The sequence below is a fragment of the Corvus kubaryi genome, unplaced genomic scaffold (genome assembly GCF_017639235.1).
Source record: "Corvus kubaryi isolate FWS band 111438036 unplaced genomic scaffold, C.kubaryi_AGA036_p1.0 37398, whole genome shotgun sequence".
Lineage (NCBI taxonomy): Eukaryota > Metazoa > Chordata > Aves > Passeriformes > Corvidae > Corvus > Corvus kubaryi.
In genome coordinates, this window is record NW_024581137.1 from 30,031,063 (window position 1) to 30,050,592 (window position 19,530).

The following is a 19,530-nucleotide window of genomic DNA, read 5'->3' on the forward strand; positions in this document are numbered from 1 at the left end:
GCCGCCCCCCCGCCAGGCCGCGGGCGCCCGGGGCGCGGGCGCGCAGCGCTGCCGCCCGCTGACGGAGCGGCTCGGCGCGGGGACGGCGCTGGCGTTTTGGAGGGAGTTTGCATGTGGTCAGTGCTGTGCTGCTGAGCCAGCCCCCAGCTCACATTACACACTACTGTATTTATAACCTCTCGAAGCTGTTTCCCCCTTCAAGCAGTTCTCTGGGACCACCTTCTATTGGCTTCAACCTCTCCCACTTCTTGACATCTGAGCGGCTCTGAGAACGGCTCATCTAGGTCCGAGTGTTTATGCAGCGGAGACTGGCCACTAGGGCTAAAGACCTGGATTATCTGAGCTCAGCTGCCTGCTGCAGAGTCTGTCGGTGCCGTTTTGGAAAAAAAAATCCCAGCCCCGATCTGTTTACAGTGAAAGTTGACAAAGGGTGGTGAAGTTGGATCTTTCCTAAACTCTCCTGCCTGGAACCTGAGACTTGCATGCCATGGATCACACACTCTTTGGCTGCCTGCGCAGCCCTCATGCCACTGCGCAGAGCTTGCACCCTTTCTCCCAGTCTTCTTTTGCCCTGCATGGAAGATCTGACCACATGTCCTACCCTGATCTGTCTTCTTCTTCTTCCTCTTGCATAATAGCGGGATACCCCAATGAGGAGGGCATGTTTGCCAGCCAACATCATAGGGGGCACCATCACCATCACCATCACCACCACCACCACCACCAGCAACAGCAGCACCAGGCTTTGCAGACGAACTGGCACATTCCTCAGATGTCGTCTCCTCCCGCCGCGGCCAGGCACAGCCTCTGCCTTCAGCCTGACTCAGGAGGACCTCCGGAGCTGGGCAGCAGCCCTCCCGTCCTGTGTTCGAACTCTTCCAGCCTGGGCACCAGCACCCCCACGGGGGCAGCGTGTGCGCCAGGGGACTATGGCAGGCAGGCTCTGTCCCCGGTGGAAACAGAGAAGAGGTCCGGCAAAAGGAAAAGCGACAGCTCAGGTAAAGGCTCGCGCGTTCCCCAGCGGGGCGGGATCCCCGGGTGGCGGGTGTCGGGGGAAGAGGCACGGTCGGGCCCCGCGGACCTGCCGCCGCTCGGCTGAGCTCGCTTAGCCCGGCTCGTTTGGCCCAGCTCGGCTCGGCTCGGCTGGCCCGGCTCGGCTGGCCGGCCACGGCCGCCGCCGTGCTCTCGCCGCCGGCTGACACCGGGCTGCCGGGTTGCTCCTTCCCTCTAACGCGCTCTCGGGATCTCCATCACTAACGCAAGCTTTATTAAGGCTACGCGGGGAAAAATAAAGAAAAAATCCAGCACGTGATAGAGTATGAAATCAAGGTGGTGGGGGAGAGTTTTCTACAGCCAGGGAGAGAAACGTTTGTAGTTTTGGTGCGGTTTTCAGCATCTGGTCCCGCGTCCCCCTCCCCCCTGCCCGATACGACACCTCTGCTTCAAAATTCAGAATCCAGCGCGCTCTTTCCCCTCCGCCCCTTCGCCGTGCAGTTGACTGCGGCTCCGAGGCGATTGCACAACGCTTGGAAGCACTGCCGTGAAAGCGGGGATTCGGGAGAGGAGCTGATGCCTTGCTACCCCGTAGGATCTGAGTGAGCCTGCATCAAATTCTCAGCGTGGAAGGGCAAAATTTGGAGTCTGTAAAGCAAACGGGTGAATGGGAGTTTCAGAAAGCTGCTTCACTTCAGTTTGCTGGTGGCGGGGACAGACGAAGGGAAGGAACTGTCTGAATTTTAAAATCACTGTAATTCTTACTTAAAGGCGAGCATAGAAACATGTAGATTCACAGTCATTCTAGAGCGATAATTTGGCATCAATGAATGTGCAAAAATCCTTGACATTATCTCTGCTTTCTAGAATAGCAAAGCCTGTCTAAGTCCCACTCTGACAAAAGCCACTCGGCAAAGGCAACACAACTGATGGGACTTCCATTAGGGCACACATGAACTGGCGGGTCACCAAAAACGTAGTGAGACAGGCAGGAGGCACTTGAAAGAGAGGGCTCAACAGACTGAAAACTCAAGAGCTGGCATAGCAAATTATTTGTTATCACAGAAGAGAAAGTGAAAGGCTTTGTACGATATATATGAAGTTCACAACTGAAACCATCACCTCTTTCACTCAAAAGGTTGTAAGCTTGGTAGAGTGTAAGCAACAGAAAGCATTTTAAAAAATAATCCTCAAGAATACCATCAATTCCTTCATTGTCCATTACATTAGCAAACGTTTGCAGTAATTCAGAATGTATTTAGCTGAATTTTGTATTACGTAGCTGGTATAGTTGCTAAAAACTCCTCTTGAGTTTAAAAGCTGTATTTAGTTCAAACGCTGCTGGTAAAAGCTTTTGTTTTGTCTTCTTTACCTTCAATGAGACAAAATGAATTATCTGATTTCGTGAGGTGTATGAAGAGTCCCTGTTATAACTGCAAAAATAACTGGATGTCTGCTGGTGTAAGGATTGATTGTATTTGTCAGTCTATTTAATGCTAAAGGAAAAAAGGAAATCGGTCCCTTTCGCTGTCAGGGAAGCATCTGAATCACTTTCTGTTTATTTCGTTCTGCAATGCAAACCAAAAAAACACCAGTGGGGAAAGTCCTAAACCTTACCCTGAAGTGACTGGAGTCTTCCACTGGATTAGTGGACAAGAGGTCGAGCCTTTAGCCATGGTTACGTTTATCTTGCAATGTACTTCGATCCTCACTTTCTAAGGCTTTCTGAAGATCAAGGTAACTATTTCCTCCTCCCTTCCGCTAAGAAAAAAATATGACCGTTTACACAATTGTGAATCTCTCAAATTGAAAATAGATGTCTTTTGACAACAACTGCGTAGCTGCTGTATGTTTGGTTTTTCTTCAGGAAAGCCCTGTATTTTGGACTGAATATTTAACCACACCCCTTTATTAATCCTGATCTCTGGTGTTAGATATTTAGTGCCCTTCTAATATATGGCAGCAAGAACTATTTTTAATTTGCTGCGTTTCTTTATTTGTCATCCATAATTGCCCCTCATTGGGTTGAACATCCTCTCCTTTATTTCTCATTAATCTTTTTTTAAAAAACAAATTACTGTGCTTGAAAGAATTTCATCCATGCCTTCATCGTACTTGGAACTACTTCAACAGACATTTGTAAAAAATCCTAATAGTAAATAACTAAGGGGTGAAGAGAGAGAGAGGCTGTTTTAAGTTTCATTGCCAGCTTTTTGAGACAATTATTAATGCTCCTGCTTAATTTACACGTATATTTCCTCTTCTTAAGCATATCACTTAAAGCCACAGAATACTCAGTGTTTTCTTGAACTGAATCTGTTCTGCATTTCAGAGCTGAATTAACCTTAGGCTACCCCTTTCTTGCACTACTTAGCTTTTGTTTCTGTGTGTTTAAGATCATAAAGCTGAGTTTGTAGATAGTTTAAATAATGTAAAACATGATCGTTCCTTGTATCATTTATCTTCTAAACAAGTAACTGTTTCTTAGCCGTATAGCTACTCTGAAAATTTACCAGAAGGTATACCCCATTTTACTTATTTGTTATGATGGCGGGAAAGCAACTTTTTAAAATTATAAACAGAAATCCAGAGGGCAAGCAGAATTTCGTACAATGGACTGTGTGTTTTTCCCTGGAATTCACATATTGCAAAGGAATGGGAGGATATAGAAATATTTTCCTCTAAGCTGTTACAGTTTCATTTGGGATTGAGAAAGCAAAGTGAAATGTGCTCTCATGATAGTTTTATAAACTGACTTAGTTTTCTTTAGTCCTAACCCAGGTTTTAAGCAGTCTGGGAAGTTCCCTTTGAAGATATTGAATAGACTGCTACTGAACAGGGTGAAATTTTCTACTGTTCTCATTGTAAAGGACTGGGAAATACAGCTTACGTAGTCATCGACCCCTGCTTGCTGCAGCTGTCAGTGTCTCCAGGTTTTGTAGCTGCTCTCTCATTATCTGCAGAACATTCCTTTCAACCTGCGTAGGCCCAGAAGCGGGTCAGTAAAGTTGCCTGTGAATTGAGGAGTGGCGCATACAAATCGTTCTATGTGAACGTTTTGCAGTGAATAATGGCATCTGCATCCTCACCTTTGTAACTCAGCTCTGCGTATGTCAAGGGTGTAGGAGTAGAGAGACAATACTAAATTTGAGGGTAGGTTACAAATAAAATTGCTTATTTTGAAGTGCATTAATGGTCAGAATTATCTGTGTGCTAATGAGGTGCGGATGAAAACCATGCTGAGTGTATAGAAAACATATTCTTGGAGTGCTATGTTGCTTTGTGGTATGAGTTATTCTAGATGGAATATTTTGAATTTTTCTAATGCCTCCCCTTCTCATTACTTGTCTGTGAGTTTCAGGGCCATTTTATTTCTGTTTATTATAGAGTAGGTTTTGATTCTTAGATAATGCAGAACACATCAGATGCAAACATACTACTGTGTTTTCCTAAGTTATGTCACTTAGGTCCAAGTTTTCTTAAAACTTCAGTCAGGAAAAAAGCACATTAAAGCCTATATAGGAAGTGCTATCTAGATTTACTGAGAAATATGAAATAGGGTGAATCTGGTAGCCTTAAGGAAGTCTAAAATGCTATGGTGAAAAAAGATATCTGTACTGTGCTGAAAAGGTTGGGGGGAGGCTGAGTATCATTGAAGGAGTTCTTCTAAGCACTACAGCTATTCAAACATTTAATTACAATAGATAAATATATAAGGAAATTGCATTCCTCTTAAAGTCTAATGTAATTAAACACTTGTGCCCAGACAGAAAAAGCCATTTTTTTAAAAAAAAGAAACCAAATTTTGCCATGGGAAAATGCTTTCTGTATGGCACAGGTTTCCAAGGAAAGGCTAGCAGGTAATAAAAATTATTCATATTTTTGACTGTATTTACAATAGCATAATTTAGAAATGCTTCTGAAAAAGTGTTTTAGGAATCCACTGTTTCAGTGGTGCCGTCCAGTGTTTCAGTAGCTGTTCTGTTGGGTTTTGTTCATTGACAAATCACATGAAAAAAACCAATACTTTGTTTCCCCCTGAGTTTTAATATTTTATAACCTACCTATTCTCAACATGCAAGCAGTAAAAAGTTACATTGCCAGGGAATTTATTTTAAACACATCCAAATATCATAAATCATATATACTTGTTTGAAATGGTTGCTAAAAAGCAGGTCATTTTGATAAATGGTTATAAATACTGTGAAATCATGAGTTTTGAGGACTTCTGATTGGTTTCTGAAACCTGTCAGTAAGAAAAATGAGCTGCACACTTGTAGTCAAAAAGCACTGTGTAACTGATTCATCAATATGTCTGTGCTTTTCAGTGTGGTTGTAAACAGAAGCAAGAAAAAATACATAATAAAGCATAGCTTTTCCAGAAAGAGTTAATTTGTTTGTTATCTGGTATAAAAGCATCACTTACACTTAAGAAAAACAACAACAACAACAAAAACTCTGTAGATTTTATAAATGAAACCATTTCAAAATCCGATGAGTAATAAACGTACTATTAGGAGAAAACTTTCAAGACTGATTGCATATCAAATGTTGGGCTTACTAGTGAGCTACTTGCTGAATTGTTTTAATAGGGGAGAACTTGCAAGAAATTCACTTTTGCTCTCAGGAAATATAATCAGGAACTTTTCTAAGACTAAAATTTGAAAGACTATTTTGGTGATACATTTTCAAAATTCTTTGCCCCAAGCCAAAGAAGAACTTTCTGTGGACAAAAAATAGAAGAAATATGTATGGCTTCTAGTTATGCATTTCTGTCTGTTTGTATAAATGATTCAGCAGGATTTACACTTCTCCCTCTCCCCCTCCTCGTCAACCCACCCATTTGGAAACATTGGAGGGCCGATTCAAACCTTCACTGGATCACAAATGTTTTTGTGAGAAGGTCCATTGACTCCAGTGGAACTCCTGAAGTGCTCAAGGTTTTTTTAAGCCATCGGAGCTTAATTCTGTTACATGGGGATTAAAGATTCAAACGTTCTGGCAATATCTGGATAAAATGTCACTAAAAAAATTTCAAAAAATCATAGTTTTAGTTAGTTACCTTTTAGGATTTTTAAACTTCTGTTACATAGTAGTGAAAGAAAAATGCTTTATAATCCTTGCAGATATTTACTGATGAAATGTTTGGATTGCCTGATTGTTTGAAAATTGCCAATTGAGCATTTTATATACACATTGAATTTTACCTACATTGCTTTTAACATCCTAGGATAAAATTTGTACTAACATATCTAGTATGACTTCTGTAGTATTTTGTAATGTAAGTAGTAAGATTGTGATTCTCCTTTTTTCTTTTTGCCATTTTTAGACATGCCAATTGTTTAATAAATGTTTTTTAATTGAGCCTGTTAATCTGCATATCATTTTCCATTTGGAAATACTCATTCTTTAGTAATGCGATGACTCGATATGCTGTATCTCAATTCCTCAAGCATAGGATTGAGCTCTGTGTCTTGAAATTCAAGGGAAGGTAACACTATCTTTGCTTCTGTCCGCTGATACCCTAATATTGCTCACTGGATTTATTGCTTTCAAAGACACCGTTACTGGGCAGTATGAATGGTCGCCATAGCATGTTTCTCTCAGTAGCAAAATGTATTCTACCAAGCAGTGCTATAAGCCTATGGAAAGGAAGCAAAATAAATCTGGTTTCATCTGCTAGACTGAGCAAAGTTTAAACCCATCAGTAAAATGTAGTTATGGTGAGGTTGGGTTCAATCCTTATTTTTGCTATGCTACCCTGTGTCCTTGTTCTAATATACTTAAGAATGCAACTTGAAAGGATGTGAAAGGAAAGTCATATTTTTTAAATATAAATACTTGCATATGTCGCTAATAAGGTTTCTAACTGAAATAGTGCGGTGTTAGAGAATTTTGATAAATAGTGCTTGAGGCTACTTCATTACATCAGTGCACAGCTGGGCATTGAACCCAGTCCTATGATCTGTCTCGAGCCTGTGCCCTGTCCTTTTATGACTGTTTGCCCAACTTATACAATGGCCATACCAGTTCTTTCCTTCCATTTGTAAAGTGCTGTAAACTTTTATGGATCGAAAAGCTTTTGTGTGTGTGTGTGTGTGCGTACATGCTTTTTATTTTTAGTAGGCTTTAAAGACTTACAGATCTGCATCACGATTTCTCAAGTTCTGCTAGTTGCAGAGTATGAGCAAGATGGTGCACAGCCACCCTGCAGAAAAACTTTCCTCCTGCTACTCAGCAGGGCAATTGCATCACCTTTACCAGCATGAGCTGGGTGACTGCATACGTGGTCACAGCCAGGAGTCATTTGACTTCTGGGGTGAGCGTCTGGGCTCTTCCATGAGCATGTAGCTGTTTTTCTATTGTGTTTAATGCAAGTCTGAATTAAAAAATAGCCTGATGTCATTCTGCTGGATACACGCAGTCTAGTCTGATATTTTAAATATTTGAATCAGTAAAAAGAAAGTTGTTGAAATAAATGGTTTATAAACAGACATGATAAGGGAAATTTCATCAGGAAGATACTGATGACAAACTCCTACTGATTTTTGTTCGGACCAGATTTTACTATAAATGTAGCTCAGCTTGGGAGGAGATAGACCAGTTAGCCATGGTAGTGCTTATGTTTTTTTTGTTATATGCCGTCTTGAATTCTTCCAGCGGCAAATATGGCAAAGGAATGCTTGTTTAAAAAGCCACTGCTGCTATTGGTCTTGGCTTTCTAGCATGCATTGTCCTTGTTATTTATTAATACATATTACAAAATCTATGCCCTTTGATAAGTTTACCTGAACCATATCCATTTAAAATAATATTTTAGTAGAAAATAATATAAATCACAACGATGTTATTCATTTTACTCTGCAAATTTTATACATGTATCTGTGATATCACTAGTGCAGAGTTGCCTCACTGCATCCTAACATCCAGTGAATGATGCAAAGTGAAGAAAACCCCACATTAAAATAACGGGATATAGTAGTAGACAGTGCACTGTAATATGTGAAAATTTCCTTCTTAAGTCTTCTATTAAACACTATAAATAGACTACTTATGTTGACTTATGTTGTCAAAATTCTACTTGGTAACATCAGTGGTATTAAAGATGTAATGTTCACTGTAGATTAGGGATGGTATCTTTTATTGCAAGATCTTGGCCCTACAGAAGATACTAAGGCACCTCCTATTCAGAATGTGAGTTGATTTTCTGTGTGAATTTTTACAAATAGTTTTGGGGATAGGTCACTTGATTGGAATTTGTAGATATTAATAAATAGACATAAGATTATATGTCAAAAGAGAAATCTGGAATAATATTTGGAAATTTGCTGCTGAATAACTTATTGTTTAATGATGGATGTAATCACTGAATGCTGTGAAGTCTGAAATCCCTGGAGCTTCTTACTCAATGAAATGGAAAATAAGCATTCGGAACTTTGTATTGAAAATTACCTGTGCTGGATAAACATCACAAGATAACATCCATGAGAAGTTAATGGTCATGTTATGGAAAGTTATATTGTACTTGATTCTATGTTTTCTTTTGTTTTCCTTTAATAAATGAAACAAAATAATTGACAAAACAGAAGAAGCAAGTCTCAAAGCAATGAGTCAAATCTTTAATTTATGATAGAACATAATAGTTTTACTAAACCAATAAAATCCAGTGGATTATGAAACTCTAACTGGAAGCCAAGTGATTCTTCTTTTCTTTTCTTTTCTTTTCTTTTTTCTCTTTTCTCTTTTCTTTTCTTTTCTTTCTTTTCTTTTTTTTTCTTTTCTTTTCTTTTCTCTTTTCTTTTCTTTTTTCTTTTCTTTTTTTTCTTTTCTGTTTTCTTTTTTTCTTTTCTTTTTTTCTTTTCTCTCTCTCTTTCTCTCTTACTTTCTCTTTCTCTCTTTCTTTATCTTTCTTTCTTGCTTTCCCTCACTCTCTTTCTTTTGCTCTTTCACTCTTCAACTCTTCCTCTCCTCTCCTCTCCTCTCCTCTCCTCTCCTCTCCTCTCCTCTCCTCTCCTCTCCTCTCCTCTCCTTCGCTGCTTCTTGGACTAGAGAAAAACTGGTTGATTGAACATTATTTTATAGCAAATAGGATATGAAAAACTAAAACTGAAACAGATTACTGCAACCTTTTAAAAGCCCTTCTTCCTTCTGCATTCTCTCAGATCTCTAATAGCTATTTCTTATTTTTAGCAAGTAAGTCTGAACAAATGCTGCCTTACATAAACTGTGTTAGATGCACTTCAGTATCCTCTGCCACTATTGTGAGTTTTAATTCTTAGACTGTGATCTTATGACGGTTGTAGTATGCATTTAATTTTGTGTGTTGGGAGATGAATGAAATCCCGGGATGCTGAAGTCAAAACTAGCTATTGAGTGGAGCCAGGACTTCACAGCTGAAATAGTCACAGTACTTTGATATGAACACCACTGAAGTTAAGTGTATGTTTACACATTTTGGTGAATTGAGGGCATTAGTCACTTAAATTTACCAAGCGGAAAAAAACTGTTTCCCACTTTGGTCCTTCTAAAAATAGATACAAAAAAAATCTGTTGGACATATGTGGACTGACAATATAGCTCTGAAGAGAGTTGAATGAACTGTGGGGTTTTCTACCTGCCAAGCAAAAAATGGTATATTCTAGATGCATGCAATATATCCTGAGTGTGCATTGGAAGGGGGTGTTTTGACACGGTGAGTGAGGCTCCTTAGGCACATTGGTCTCAATGGCTTTTCAAGCCTTTCATTTTCTTTCATCTGGTGGAGAATACCAGAACACTGTAGGCTTCATAGAATATGTGGACAAGTAAAAACTACTTATTAAAATATGCTTATTATTGTAAAAGGAATGGTAGGAACAGTGACTAGATGTCTCCTACATTTGTGAAAATATCGGTTTGGTTTAGTGAAGAAAAAAAAATTTAAGTCAGATGTGTTGATAAACTATACGACAACATATTTTGCAAGGCTTCGTTACACTGAATTGCTAAAAATGGTGTGAATGGAAGCCTGGGCAGCTACAGCGATGCTGACCACTCAAAGATTTCTTGTAAAACTGTGCTTAGAATGCCAAACAGTATTTTCTGCCAGAAGAAAGCGCCAGTCTAAAAGGTGCTTAAGCACATTCACGCCTTTCACATTTATATTTTCAGAATGAGACATTAAAACATCGTAAAAGTCTGCAATTCATACCCGCCTTACATAGGACTTAGGAAGAGCTGAGAACATTAAAAGTTCTTTGCAGTTTGGGTTGATTGACTGAGAATTGACATAGTAATATTAAGCTCTTTTTTTCCCTGTTCCTATATTCTTGTTTTGGGAGTACCATAATGATCTCAAGCTGCAGCTGTGCATTCAGTCTTTGCGTTCCTGAGGACATTAGAACAATATACACTAATGGTCTCACTCCTGACTCCCTCTCCCTCTCTCCCTCCCTCCCTCTCTCCCTCCCTAATTTTTTTTTTACACAAGTCTATTTCTGAAGGAGTGCCTGCCTATATATCCTTCCATTCATCCATGTAAAATGAGCACTCTCCTAATTTCAAAACAAAAAATACAACCCTTTACCTTGATCAGATTTCCATTAGATGTAACCTTCAATAACTTAAGAACTGCAGTGATCTGCTAAATAAGATAATGTTAGTCTATCAAGCAACGCAAGATGAAACAGTTATGAGTCAGTTAAAAATAGACTTCATTAGCAATTGTTCATGGGGCATCTTGAATCTGCAGAATTATCTTTTTTTTGGGTATTATTACCACTTTAATTTACATGATTTTTTAATAGCTTATTGGGTCAATAAAAAGAGTGACAATTCTGTCTGTATCATTTGTTTTTATGAAATAATACATTGTTATTAAAAGTCGTAAATGCAACATCTTAAATTCTAAATTAAAAAAAATGATGTGAGCATGTACAGGAGAAAAAGCTGGAGACAAGAGTGCAAACAATTTTGATTGTTCTATATTATGAAGAAATATTCTGCTAAAATTTACCTGTAGTTTGGCTTAGCTTTGCACTTTAACTTTTACTCCACTCATTCTGACTCCTTTGTTTTTACACTTCAGTACATTGCTACAACTTTATGAGACAAATGTCTTTATTACTTTAACATGAGGGTATGTACAGAAATCTAACAGTATTCAAACCCTATAAAGCTATCTTTATTTCACTGGTTCCAAATGGAAATGTAGACAAAGACAGGAGGTGCCAATTGAGTTTGCAGTCTGCTGGCATGAGAAATATCAGAGATTTCATACTTTTGTATTTGCAAACATATTGGGAATGCTTTTCCAGACATGACACCCAAACAAATACTTTTCTTGGATAGAGGTTGTGTGTTTCAACTACAATGGCTAAACATTTCCAGCCATTTTTAAGTCTGGTGAAATATAACTTAGAGAATGACCCAGTCTGTCAAAGTTCTTGGGAAAGCCATTTCCTTTCCTCCTGCAATAGTCACTCAGCTTTGCCAGTCTATATACTGATGCTCTAACTCTGTCAAAGCTTAGGTTACTGTGTATAGCTCTTCTGGAATTAACAGTATCATGTTGGCAAAGTTAAGCACAAGCATGTCAGTTACAACTTGGTTGTTGATTCCTTCAGCTTGTGCTGTGCGGCTAAGAAATGTTAGCAGTTCCACCAAATATGGGTAGATACTGTGCAAATATTTTTTACGGAGGCTCTGGCCTACCTTATGTATTTCAAGCATGTTTCCACAGCTAATTGATAGTCTTAATTTACATACAAACTGAAAGATGCTTCCATGTTACCCAGGAAACATTTGGCTGGCTTTCTTATATAGATAACTGGAAAGCTTGGTGCTACCCATGTAGTGGAGTCTGACTGCACCTTATTGCTGGCCCATTAATCAAAAGGACTTTGTTAACCTAACAGCAGAGTCTTGTTACAAAAGACAGATCTGAAATCTACAGTGAGCTGGAAATACAAGAAGTACTGCTCCTAACTGAGGTGTTAATACAAACCTACATGGAGCCTTTCTAGTTCAGAAGATATTTGGAGGGGAGTATATACTCCCTAAATACCTAAGAGAGAGGGTTTCTGTGAATTTTGGAACTGAAACGAGTTCAGGGAATATGTGCATCTTGTTGCACAACAAGCACAAAAAAGGTCTCATCAGTCAGCCTTTGCACCTTCCCTGTCATGTCATTTAATGGCTCATGTGTCTTTGCTCTCCATAAAGCCAAACTTTATGCAGTAAAGGTCGGTTTCTTTATAAAAGCAGACAGCATTTCCTTTCCTTCCAGGGCAAGAATGCACAGATGTAGGAAAAAAATTGCTCACAAAAGAGACCTCGGGTGAGCACAAAGCATCTTTTACAGGCATAAAACAACTTTGTCCTTGGTTTCCCCAGTGCAAGGCCATGGACTGCTGCTTGTTTCGAACAGGTTGAGAACTATGGTTTAGAAGATATTATTTTGCTGTGAGACTTTGCAAGTTGCTTTTTGGTCTTCTCTCTCTCCAACATATTTTCAGACTGTTTTGCAAATGCTTTTACACCACTTAGCAGAAATTGAATCCTGTTTTTCTGCCCTGGCCCTCTCTTGGTTCCTATTTTAACCCTGCCAAAACCAAAGCTGATGTAATAATCATACCTTTCAATCACATCCTTTTGAAATTTCCTTCCTGGAATCATTCTTCTGGTTCCACCTTATATTCTCGGAGTTAAACTAATTTCACTGCAAGGCGTTGCCCAATGCCTCAGACAATGTTTTGGATCCTGTTTCTTATCTACCTCAACATTTTCTCCATGCTGTCTTAAGTGTGTTCTTCCTTTTTCCATGCACACTTTTCTCTGTCTTCAGTACAGCTCACATACCTGCAAGAAACATCTAAAAACAATATTCTGTCATTAAGCATTGTCATCAAGCTATCATCTCTTTTACCCTGAACTTCTTTTTTGGTAATTGTAGGTCACACATGGCTCTTCTGTGGACTTACAGTCTGTAAGAAAAGTGTTCAAGACAGGAAGTGAACAGAGAAAAATGAAAAAAGAAAAGAAAAAAAGGTCCTTCCTATGCCTTCTCTTCTCTTGATGTTTCAACTTCATAAGGGTGTGCACCACAGAGCAGATTCTGTAAACAGCTACAGCAAAAATCAAGCATGACTCAGAGTGACAATACTGATATTTAGTATCTAGTAACAGTGATGTACACAGTGTTGAGCAGACCTGTGTGTAAAAGGGAAGTACTTGAAACTAAGTCAAATGTGTGGGAAAAAAAAAATCTAACTTTCTTAAAATGCACTCTTTTAACTCCAAGAATTTAGGTAATTACTTGTGGCAGAAAGAATGTGGTTCAAAGACAGTAAAGTCTCATTTTGAAGGGGACTGTAAACTCTTTAAATAGCACTGGCAAATTGTTCATTTACTCTAGTTTTCTGTAACAAGAATTTTGAAAACAGTAAAATATTTTTATGTGATCCCATTTCACTGATATAATAGACATGAACATATATTTGGGGTATGTGTATGTATGCATGTCTATATCAAACCTAAAATAACAGTAGACAGGGACCTGGATAGTCCACGTGATTTTACTGGACCAGCACTTGGCTATTTTGTGTTATTTTATTCCTAAACATGTTTTAAAACCAGTTTGGGAAGGATGAGGAAGCTTCAGGAAGGGAGAGAAAAGCAAAGTTCTGATGATAGCTTTTAAATGCTTGGGCTTGGCAGTTTTGCAGCTATTTTCGATGTGTAGAGTTTTTCAGTGTAATATCAGCAAATATAGTGCAGGGTAAAATTAGAGACTATATCGAATCTGAACTCTGGAGACACATGAGGATCAGCTCACAAGATTGGCTGGTTTTCGGCTAGTCTCCAGTGGGCTTTTTTCCATATCACCATACAGTTTGGCACAACCTTCAGGCTCAGCAAAGACAGTTTTATTCCAGGACTGAAATAGACAAAAGCAGTAGATGCCAGAATTGAGGTGCATTTGCAGAGTAGGATGGAGAGAGTTTTACAGCTTTTGTCTCAACTCTTCTCTCCTCTTGCTAGGAGCAAATCTCTTTGGGTTTTTGACAAGAACTCTATCAACTTTATAGAGGAGGAAGGGAGGAGATGCTGACAAAAACCTCTAAGCGCGTTGTGTCAGTAACTCATATTTCTCAAGTACACATTAGAATCTAACTATTTGATAAGATTTTTTTTTAAAGGTAAACAGATACTTTTCTGATCAAAATTTAGAAAAAAAATAGGAATGTTACAGACTTCTGACAGTGATGGAGTCCTTCTCCCTTCCCCCACTTCTCATCAGCAGGCTGATGTTTCCAACAACTTCAAAAACAGAAGACTTCTCTGTAATCCTAAATGTGCATAAGGAACAGATTAAAGTCCTGATTTGTGAAAAAAATTGAGCATATGCTTAAGAGCTATTGACTTCAATGAGAGTTAAATATGTCCTCACACACACTTCTTGAACTAGGGACTAATAAGGATATTAAAAAGGATCAAGAGGCTTTCCCTCTTCAGGAAATGCTGCAAAACTGTCATAACTGAAAATTATTTTGGTCATAATCATACTGACTCTCATCACCCCTCACCTCACTTCCAGTCTTCACAGAGGAGAAGAAAACCCTTCTCTCCATCTCTTCTACTCTCTTTTCCTTTTTCTCTCCATGCTGTTCTATGCCAGGCTAAACTTACTCTGGTTCCAAAGAAGAATTACAGACTCTGCAGTGTCCATTAGGGATGACATTATTATGTGATGAATGTGGACGATGGTCAGATAGTACAGTGGATGGTGGTTGAGCAACCCCCCTGAGAGAATTAATTATAAGATAATTAATTACATTGCTGTATAGCTGATTTATCTGGAGGAATCCTGTGTACAGGGAAAAAGGTACCCCCTGCCAAATAGCAATCCATATTAATATTCTTTTATTAGACGAGTGACAGATGGAGTGAAATAGTGATGACTAAAAAGCTTGAGTGTGGGTTGATTCCTTTCAATTCGGTATGACAAAATGGGTTATATATATGGGTTTTGAGTGTGGTACTCATTTATTAAATGCTCATTTGGATTTTAAAAAATAGCTTGCCTTCATTAGCCATCTCGGGAATCAGACTCCATGGTGTAATAAATCTCAGTTGCAGGAATTTTGGCCTGCTACTCACCTCAGAAGACTCTGAATTTTCTTTTTCTGAGCCTCGTCTCACACTCTACTACAATCTTAAGTGACTTTTCCCTTTTCTTTGTTATCCAGATTTAAAAGGCAGTTCTCATCCTTATAGGCAGGAGTAGCCAGTTTGGGGAGGAGTATTTGTTCTCTTCTTCAACTCACTCATTCCAATTTTTTTTGTTTGTTTTCTTAATAAAAACTCTTTCTACAACTGAAGCTCAGAGTTAACTTTAGCATAATGACCATTTAGCATGGTATCACTTAGAGAATATAATTTTTGTAAGAAATATAGAGCAGTAGAAACTTTAAACCTGCATAGAGTTTGGAAAAGAAAAACTGATGAGAAGGTTTCTTATTCAGTATAGGAAAAGCTGAAAATGGACTGCATGTTTCTTTCATATTTTATTAAATTAGCTCATATAAATTAGTAAAGATGTTTCCTGCCAACTCTGTTTACATTCTTTTTGAAGCAGCTTTCTTTCATTCAAGTCAGAAAAAAAACCAGATTTCCATTCATACTTTGTGTGTTCACTAGTTGCTCTGTCCTTTGCTGCTGTGCGTGTTGTAAAAATAAAGTGAGATATTCAGGCATTATTTCCTTTTGTCCAGTCATGAACTTGCTTGAAAGTGTTGAATATTTCAGTATTCTCTGTAACAAGACTGCAAAATTTCTGGTTTTTTGATCAGAGATTTTCTTAATATTGTTGAATTCACACTTTTCTGCAGACCAGGTTTCCCACAGTAGGAAGAGGACTGGAGATGAGCTATTACTCTCCCAGGGTTAGTATCAGGTAATGCTGTGCTTTTCCTGTGTGATCTGTTTGAGCTGCAGAGGTGTGGTACTACCATAATTCCGGTTGGTCTCCATAGTTGCCCTCTAACATTTAAATACATGGTCTTTTGATTATTTAGTACAGATTTTAAACGTCCTAGGATGTATCAGGGTCTAGGCACAATGACTTATCCTGGACTCTTGCAGAGCATTGCAGCTCCTGTATCAGGATCCATGCCACTGTAGGTTGGACATAGCTGCCCTGAGTAGCAGGAATTCTGTATGTTTAAATCTTCCCTTAGCAGGGTGTGCCGAAGCACACATCGGCTTATATTCTACTTCCACATCATGATATGATCTCCTTTTTTGTCTTCCTTGTACAATTTACTTGGTAATTTTCTGACTATTTCTGCTGCTGTGTTTTGCTTTATGCTGATTTTCAGTCTGTTGCATCTTCAAATCCATGAGTTAATCTTTGACCACTTTTGGAGAGCCAAGTAACATGGATTCATATTTTTTTAAAGGTATTAAACAAAAAAATTTTCTTCCAAAAAATATTGTTTTGAAAGATACAGTTTTACAATGACTTTATACAAAATTTATATACACTACTAATAAAAATAAAATATGGCAAATAGTCCCTAACTGGGTATTTTGCAAAGTTAGTGTTTTACTCATCTTACTATACTAAGGAATTCAAAAGCTAGAAAAGTTGGCATTAAACTTAAAGGGCAATGGAAAGTTGGTAGCCTAAACATTTGTTTTGATTCATATGGAGGGAAAGAATTTGGACCAGATGCTGGAAAGAGCTCAGAACCCAGAAGCCCCCATTGTTCTTCATTTAGGTGCCTAAATGGTAACAGTTGGGTGTGCAGCTTTCTTGAAAGCTGATCCTTTTGTGTTAGGCAGCTTTTAGGTTTTAGCCTATCTCTTCCTGGCTATAGAACTTAACTGTAAACACTTATTCCAGAATTGTCCCTCATCTATATCCTTCAAGCATTTGCTTATTGTTAGGAGATCAGTTGTTAATATTGCAAGGCTGCAACCCCTTCAGCGTGTCCTGAGTTTTAAAAATATGTGTCCCTCACATTGCTTTCATCCTGGGGACATTCCTCCTCTGCATCTAATGCTTTGGTAATGCATTTGCAAGGAGTTCAAGCAGAGTGTGGACCCTTAAAATACTGTGCATTCATATACTTTTGTTTGCTTTAGGCTGGCAATCCTGTAAAATACAGAATATTTTAGAGGAAGCAGGGCTGTGCACTTTCTTCCATGAATTAAGCTTCCAGTCCTAGAAAACTTCTCAACGGAGCCTAGTGTATAGATGGTTGCATTTCAGTGTGCTTATATTTTAGTGTTGATAATATACAGATGATCATGAAATATGTAGTTGCAGGATTGGATTAAGCCAAGATGAAACAAAGCATCTACTGTGCCTTCTTATAGTTAAGAAAAGGATGGTAAAGATTAGCTCTCATTTTCACCTAAGTTCTGTATGCACGCACACACACACAATACACAAACACAATACAAAGTACCTTTTAAAAGTTTTCTGGGCTACGGGGACTTTAAAATGTTGTATATGATTCAAAAGCACCTTTGGGCTTCACTCTTGGGTTATATATTTTTAAAATTTAGATATAATTACTAAAAAGGTGAGACTATTAGTAGGCTTAAAAGATTAAGACTAAATTTTAGTAAAAAAGACCTCATGATACCCTGCAACCCGAAAGTAGAGAAGATGGGTTGCTTTGAACTAAGACAACGTCAAGAAATCAAGGAGAAAATGTTTAGTTTCCAAAAAGTGAGCATTGTGATTTTGCCAGGCAAACTGCCCCCACAGAGAAGCAAATACATTACTGTGGGCAAATCTCCATGACTGTGCTCCCTACTGAATCCCTGTGTAGATCTTCTAGTTTCATTTCCTTCAATAATCTTGACACAGTGCTGTAGTTATTCCATACTTCAGATCTTCAGTCTGTAGAGAGGACAAAACCAGCTTACAGTTCCTTCTGTATAAACAGAGATAAAACATTCAGGATGTCAAACTAGACTGGGGAATAGGAGGACTCAAAAAGCAATGACAATTCCATTTAATTGTTTGAATGCTGAGTAGATTACCTATCAAGGTATTTTTGAGCAGGTATGTGTCTCCAAAGAATAAATAGCACTCTAACATCTTAAATAGAGGCATTTTTAATATTTTGATGATTTTTTGAGCCAATTATTGGCAGATGTGCTTCAGCCAACCATATGTCTCAAGGTGATGTACAGATATATTTCTCTGCCTCAACAAATATTCCAGCTTCTTTCCAAATGGTATGTTTGTTTGGCTGGTGCACAGCCTCAGTCAGCTATTTTTCTGAAATTGAATCCAGATCAAATGGAATGCCCTGCTGGTTGTATCTCGGTGCTTGCCTTGACCAGTGTTCTTCACCCTTACAGAGAATGAGCAGTTGTCTGGTTACCTGGGATATTCATAACAGGGTCCTGTATGTTACTTATAAATCTATCTTACCTTCTTTGATAGATGCAATTATTACAACCAGTTAGCATTGGAAGGCTATAGCAACATAAGTCTGGTAGTCTCTCTCTCTGCTATGTTTTCATTTATTTATTTTTAACATTGAAATTATGCAATCCTCAGAATAATCCTTCATGCATTGCAAACCTACCAACTGCTGAAACCCCTTTTCCTCTTGTTGTACTGAGTCTGATCAACTGTATTGTACAATTTATATTGAGTCTCAAAAACGTTCATATCAATTTTCATATTTAATTTCTCCAATGTAAATTTTTCATTCATTAGGAGCTATTATGAATTGCCATATCATGAATTGTCTCTCCAGAACTAGGAAATTCTCTTCTATCCTGAGATTTAATTGGAAGAGATTGGGCACCCATTTTTTTCTTGCCTGTCACTGTCTGACTCGTTGCCAGGAGATATTCAACAGCCTGGTTCCTTTTGCTGCATTTCAAGTCTAAATGTAGGCCATCAATATATCTGGATATGTTTCAGTACAGTGGTTATTAAATTTTGTACAGAGCTCTAGGAAATTGTGTGAAAGGTGTTATATAAATGTACAGATTAGAGTGGAGTGGATTAAATAGGACTGTACTTCTGGAATGCACATCACCCCTTACTATGAGTTCTCATAGTGTGGTTAGAGCCAGCCTGTGCTTCATGAAATTTTTTTTGTGTTGTCCATTTAACCAATAAATCTGTCATCACTGACTGGTCTCCATTTCCTCTGAAATAAACAAATCACTATAAGGTTCTTTGAAGCAGCAGACTGCCAGGAAACACAAAAGTCACTTTTGCTTCATCCACGGAGATAAAGTAGTTAGAAAGTGGAAATGAGCTGCAACTGAAGGAGCCTCAGTGTTCTCACACCTGCTAGAAAGTACAGTAGATTTCCATAGAGCAGGAATTCAAACAAACCTCAGATCACTGTATTCAGTGAAAGTGAGCTTGCCTAGCCAAGAAATGAATTGCAGGCCCTTGGAAACTACTTAAAGCAAGCCAGTTTCACAGGGACAGAGGAAATTCGAAAGAGTCCAGGAAACTCTTCTAGGTCTGTGATATCCATTGCATTAGCTGTTGTTTTCCTGGTCTGTATT

The 19,530-nt window shown here is 38.5% G+C and overlaps 1 protein-coding gene across 1 annotated transcript in view; it reads left to right on the plus strand.

Annotated features, from left to right (window-relative positions):
- Positions 1 to 106: 106 nt before the first annotated feature.
- MEOX2 (mesenchyme homeobox 2) overlaps positions 107 to 19,530 on the plus strand; it is a 53,015-nt gene continuing 33,591 nt past the window's right edge. Inside the window, exon 1 of the mRNA XM_042043696.1 lies at positions 107 to 998. Within this exon, the coding sequence (XP_041899630.1) occupies positions 488 to 998 (511 nt within the window). The 5' untranslated portion in view covers positions 107 to 487. The remainder of the gene's footprint in view (positions 999 to 19,530) is intronic.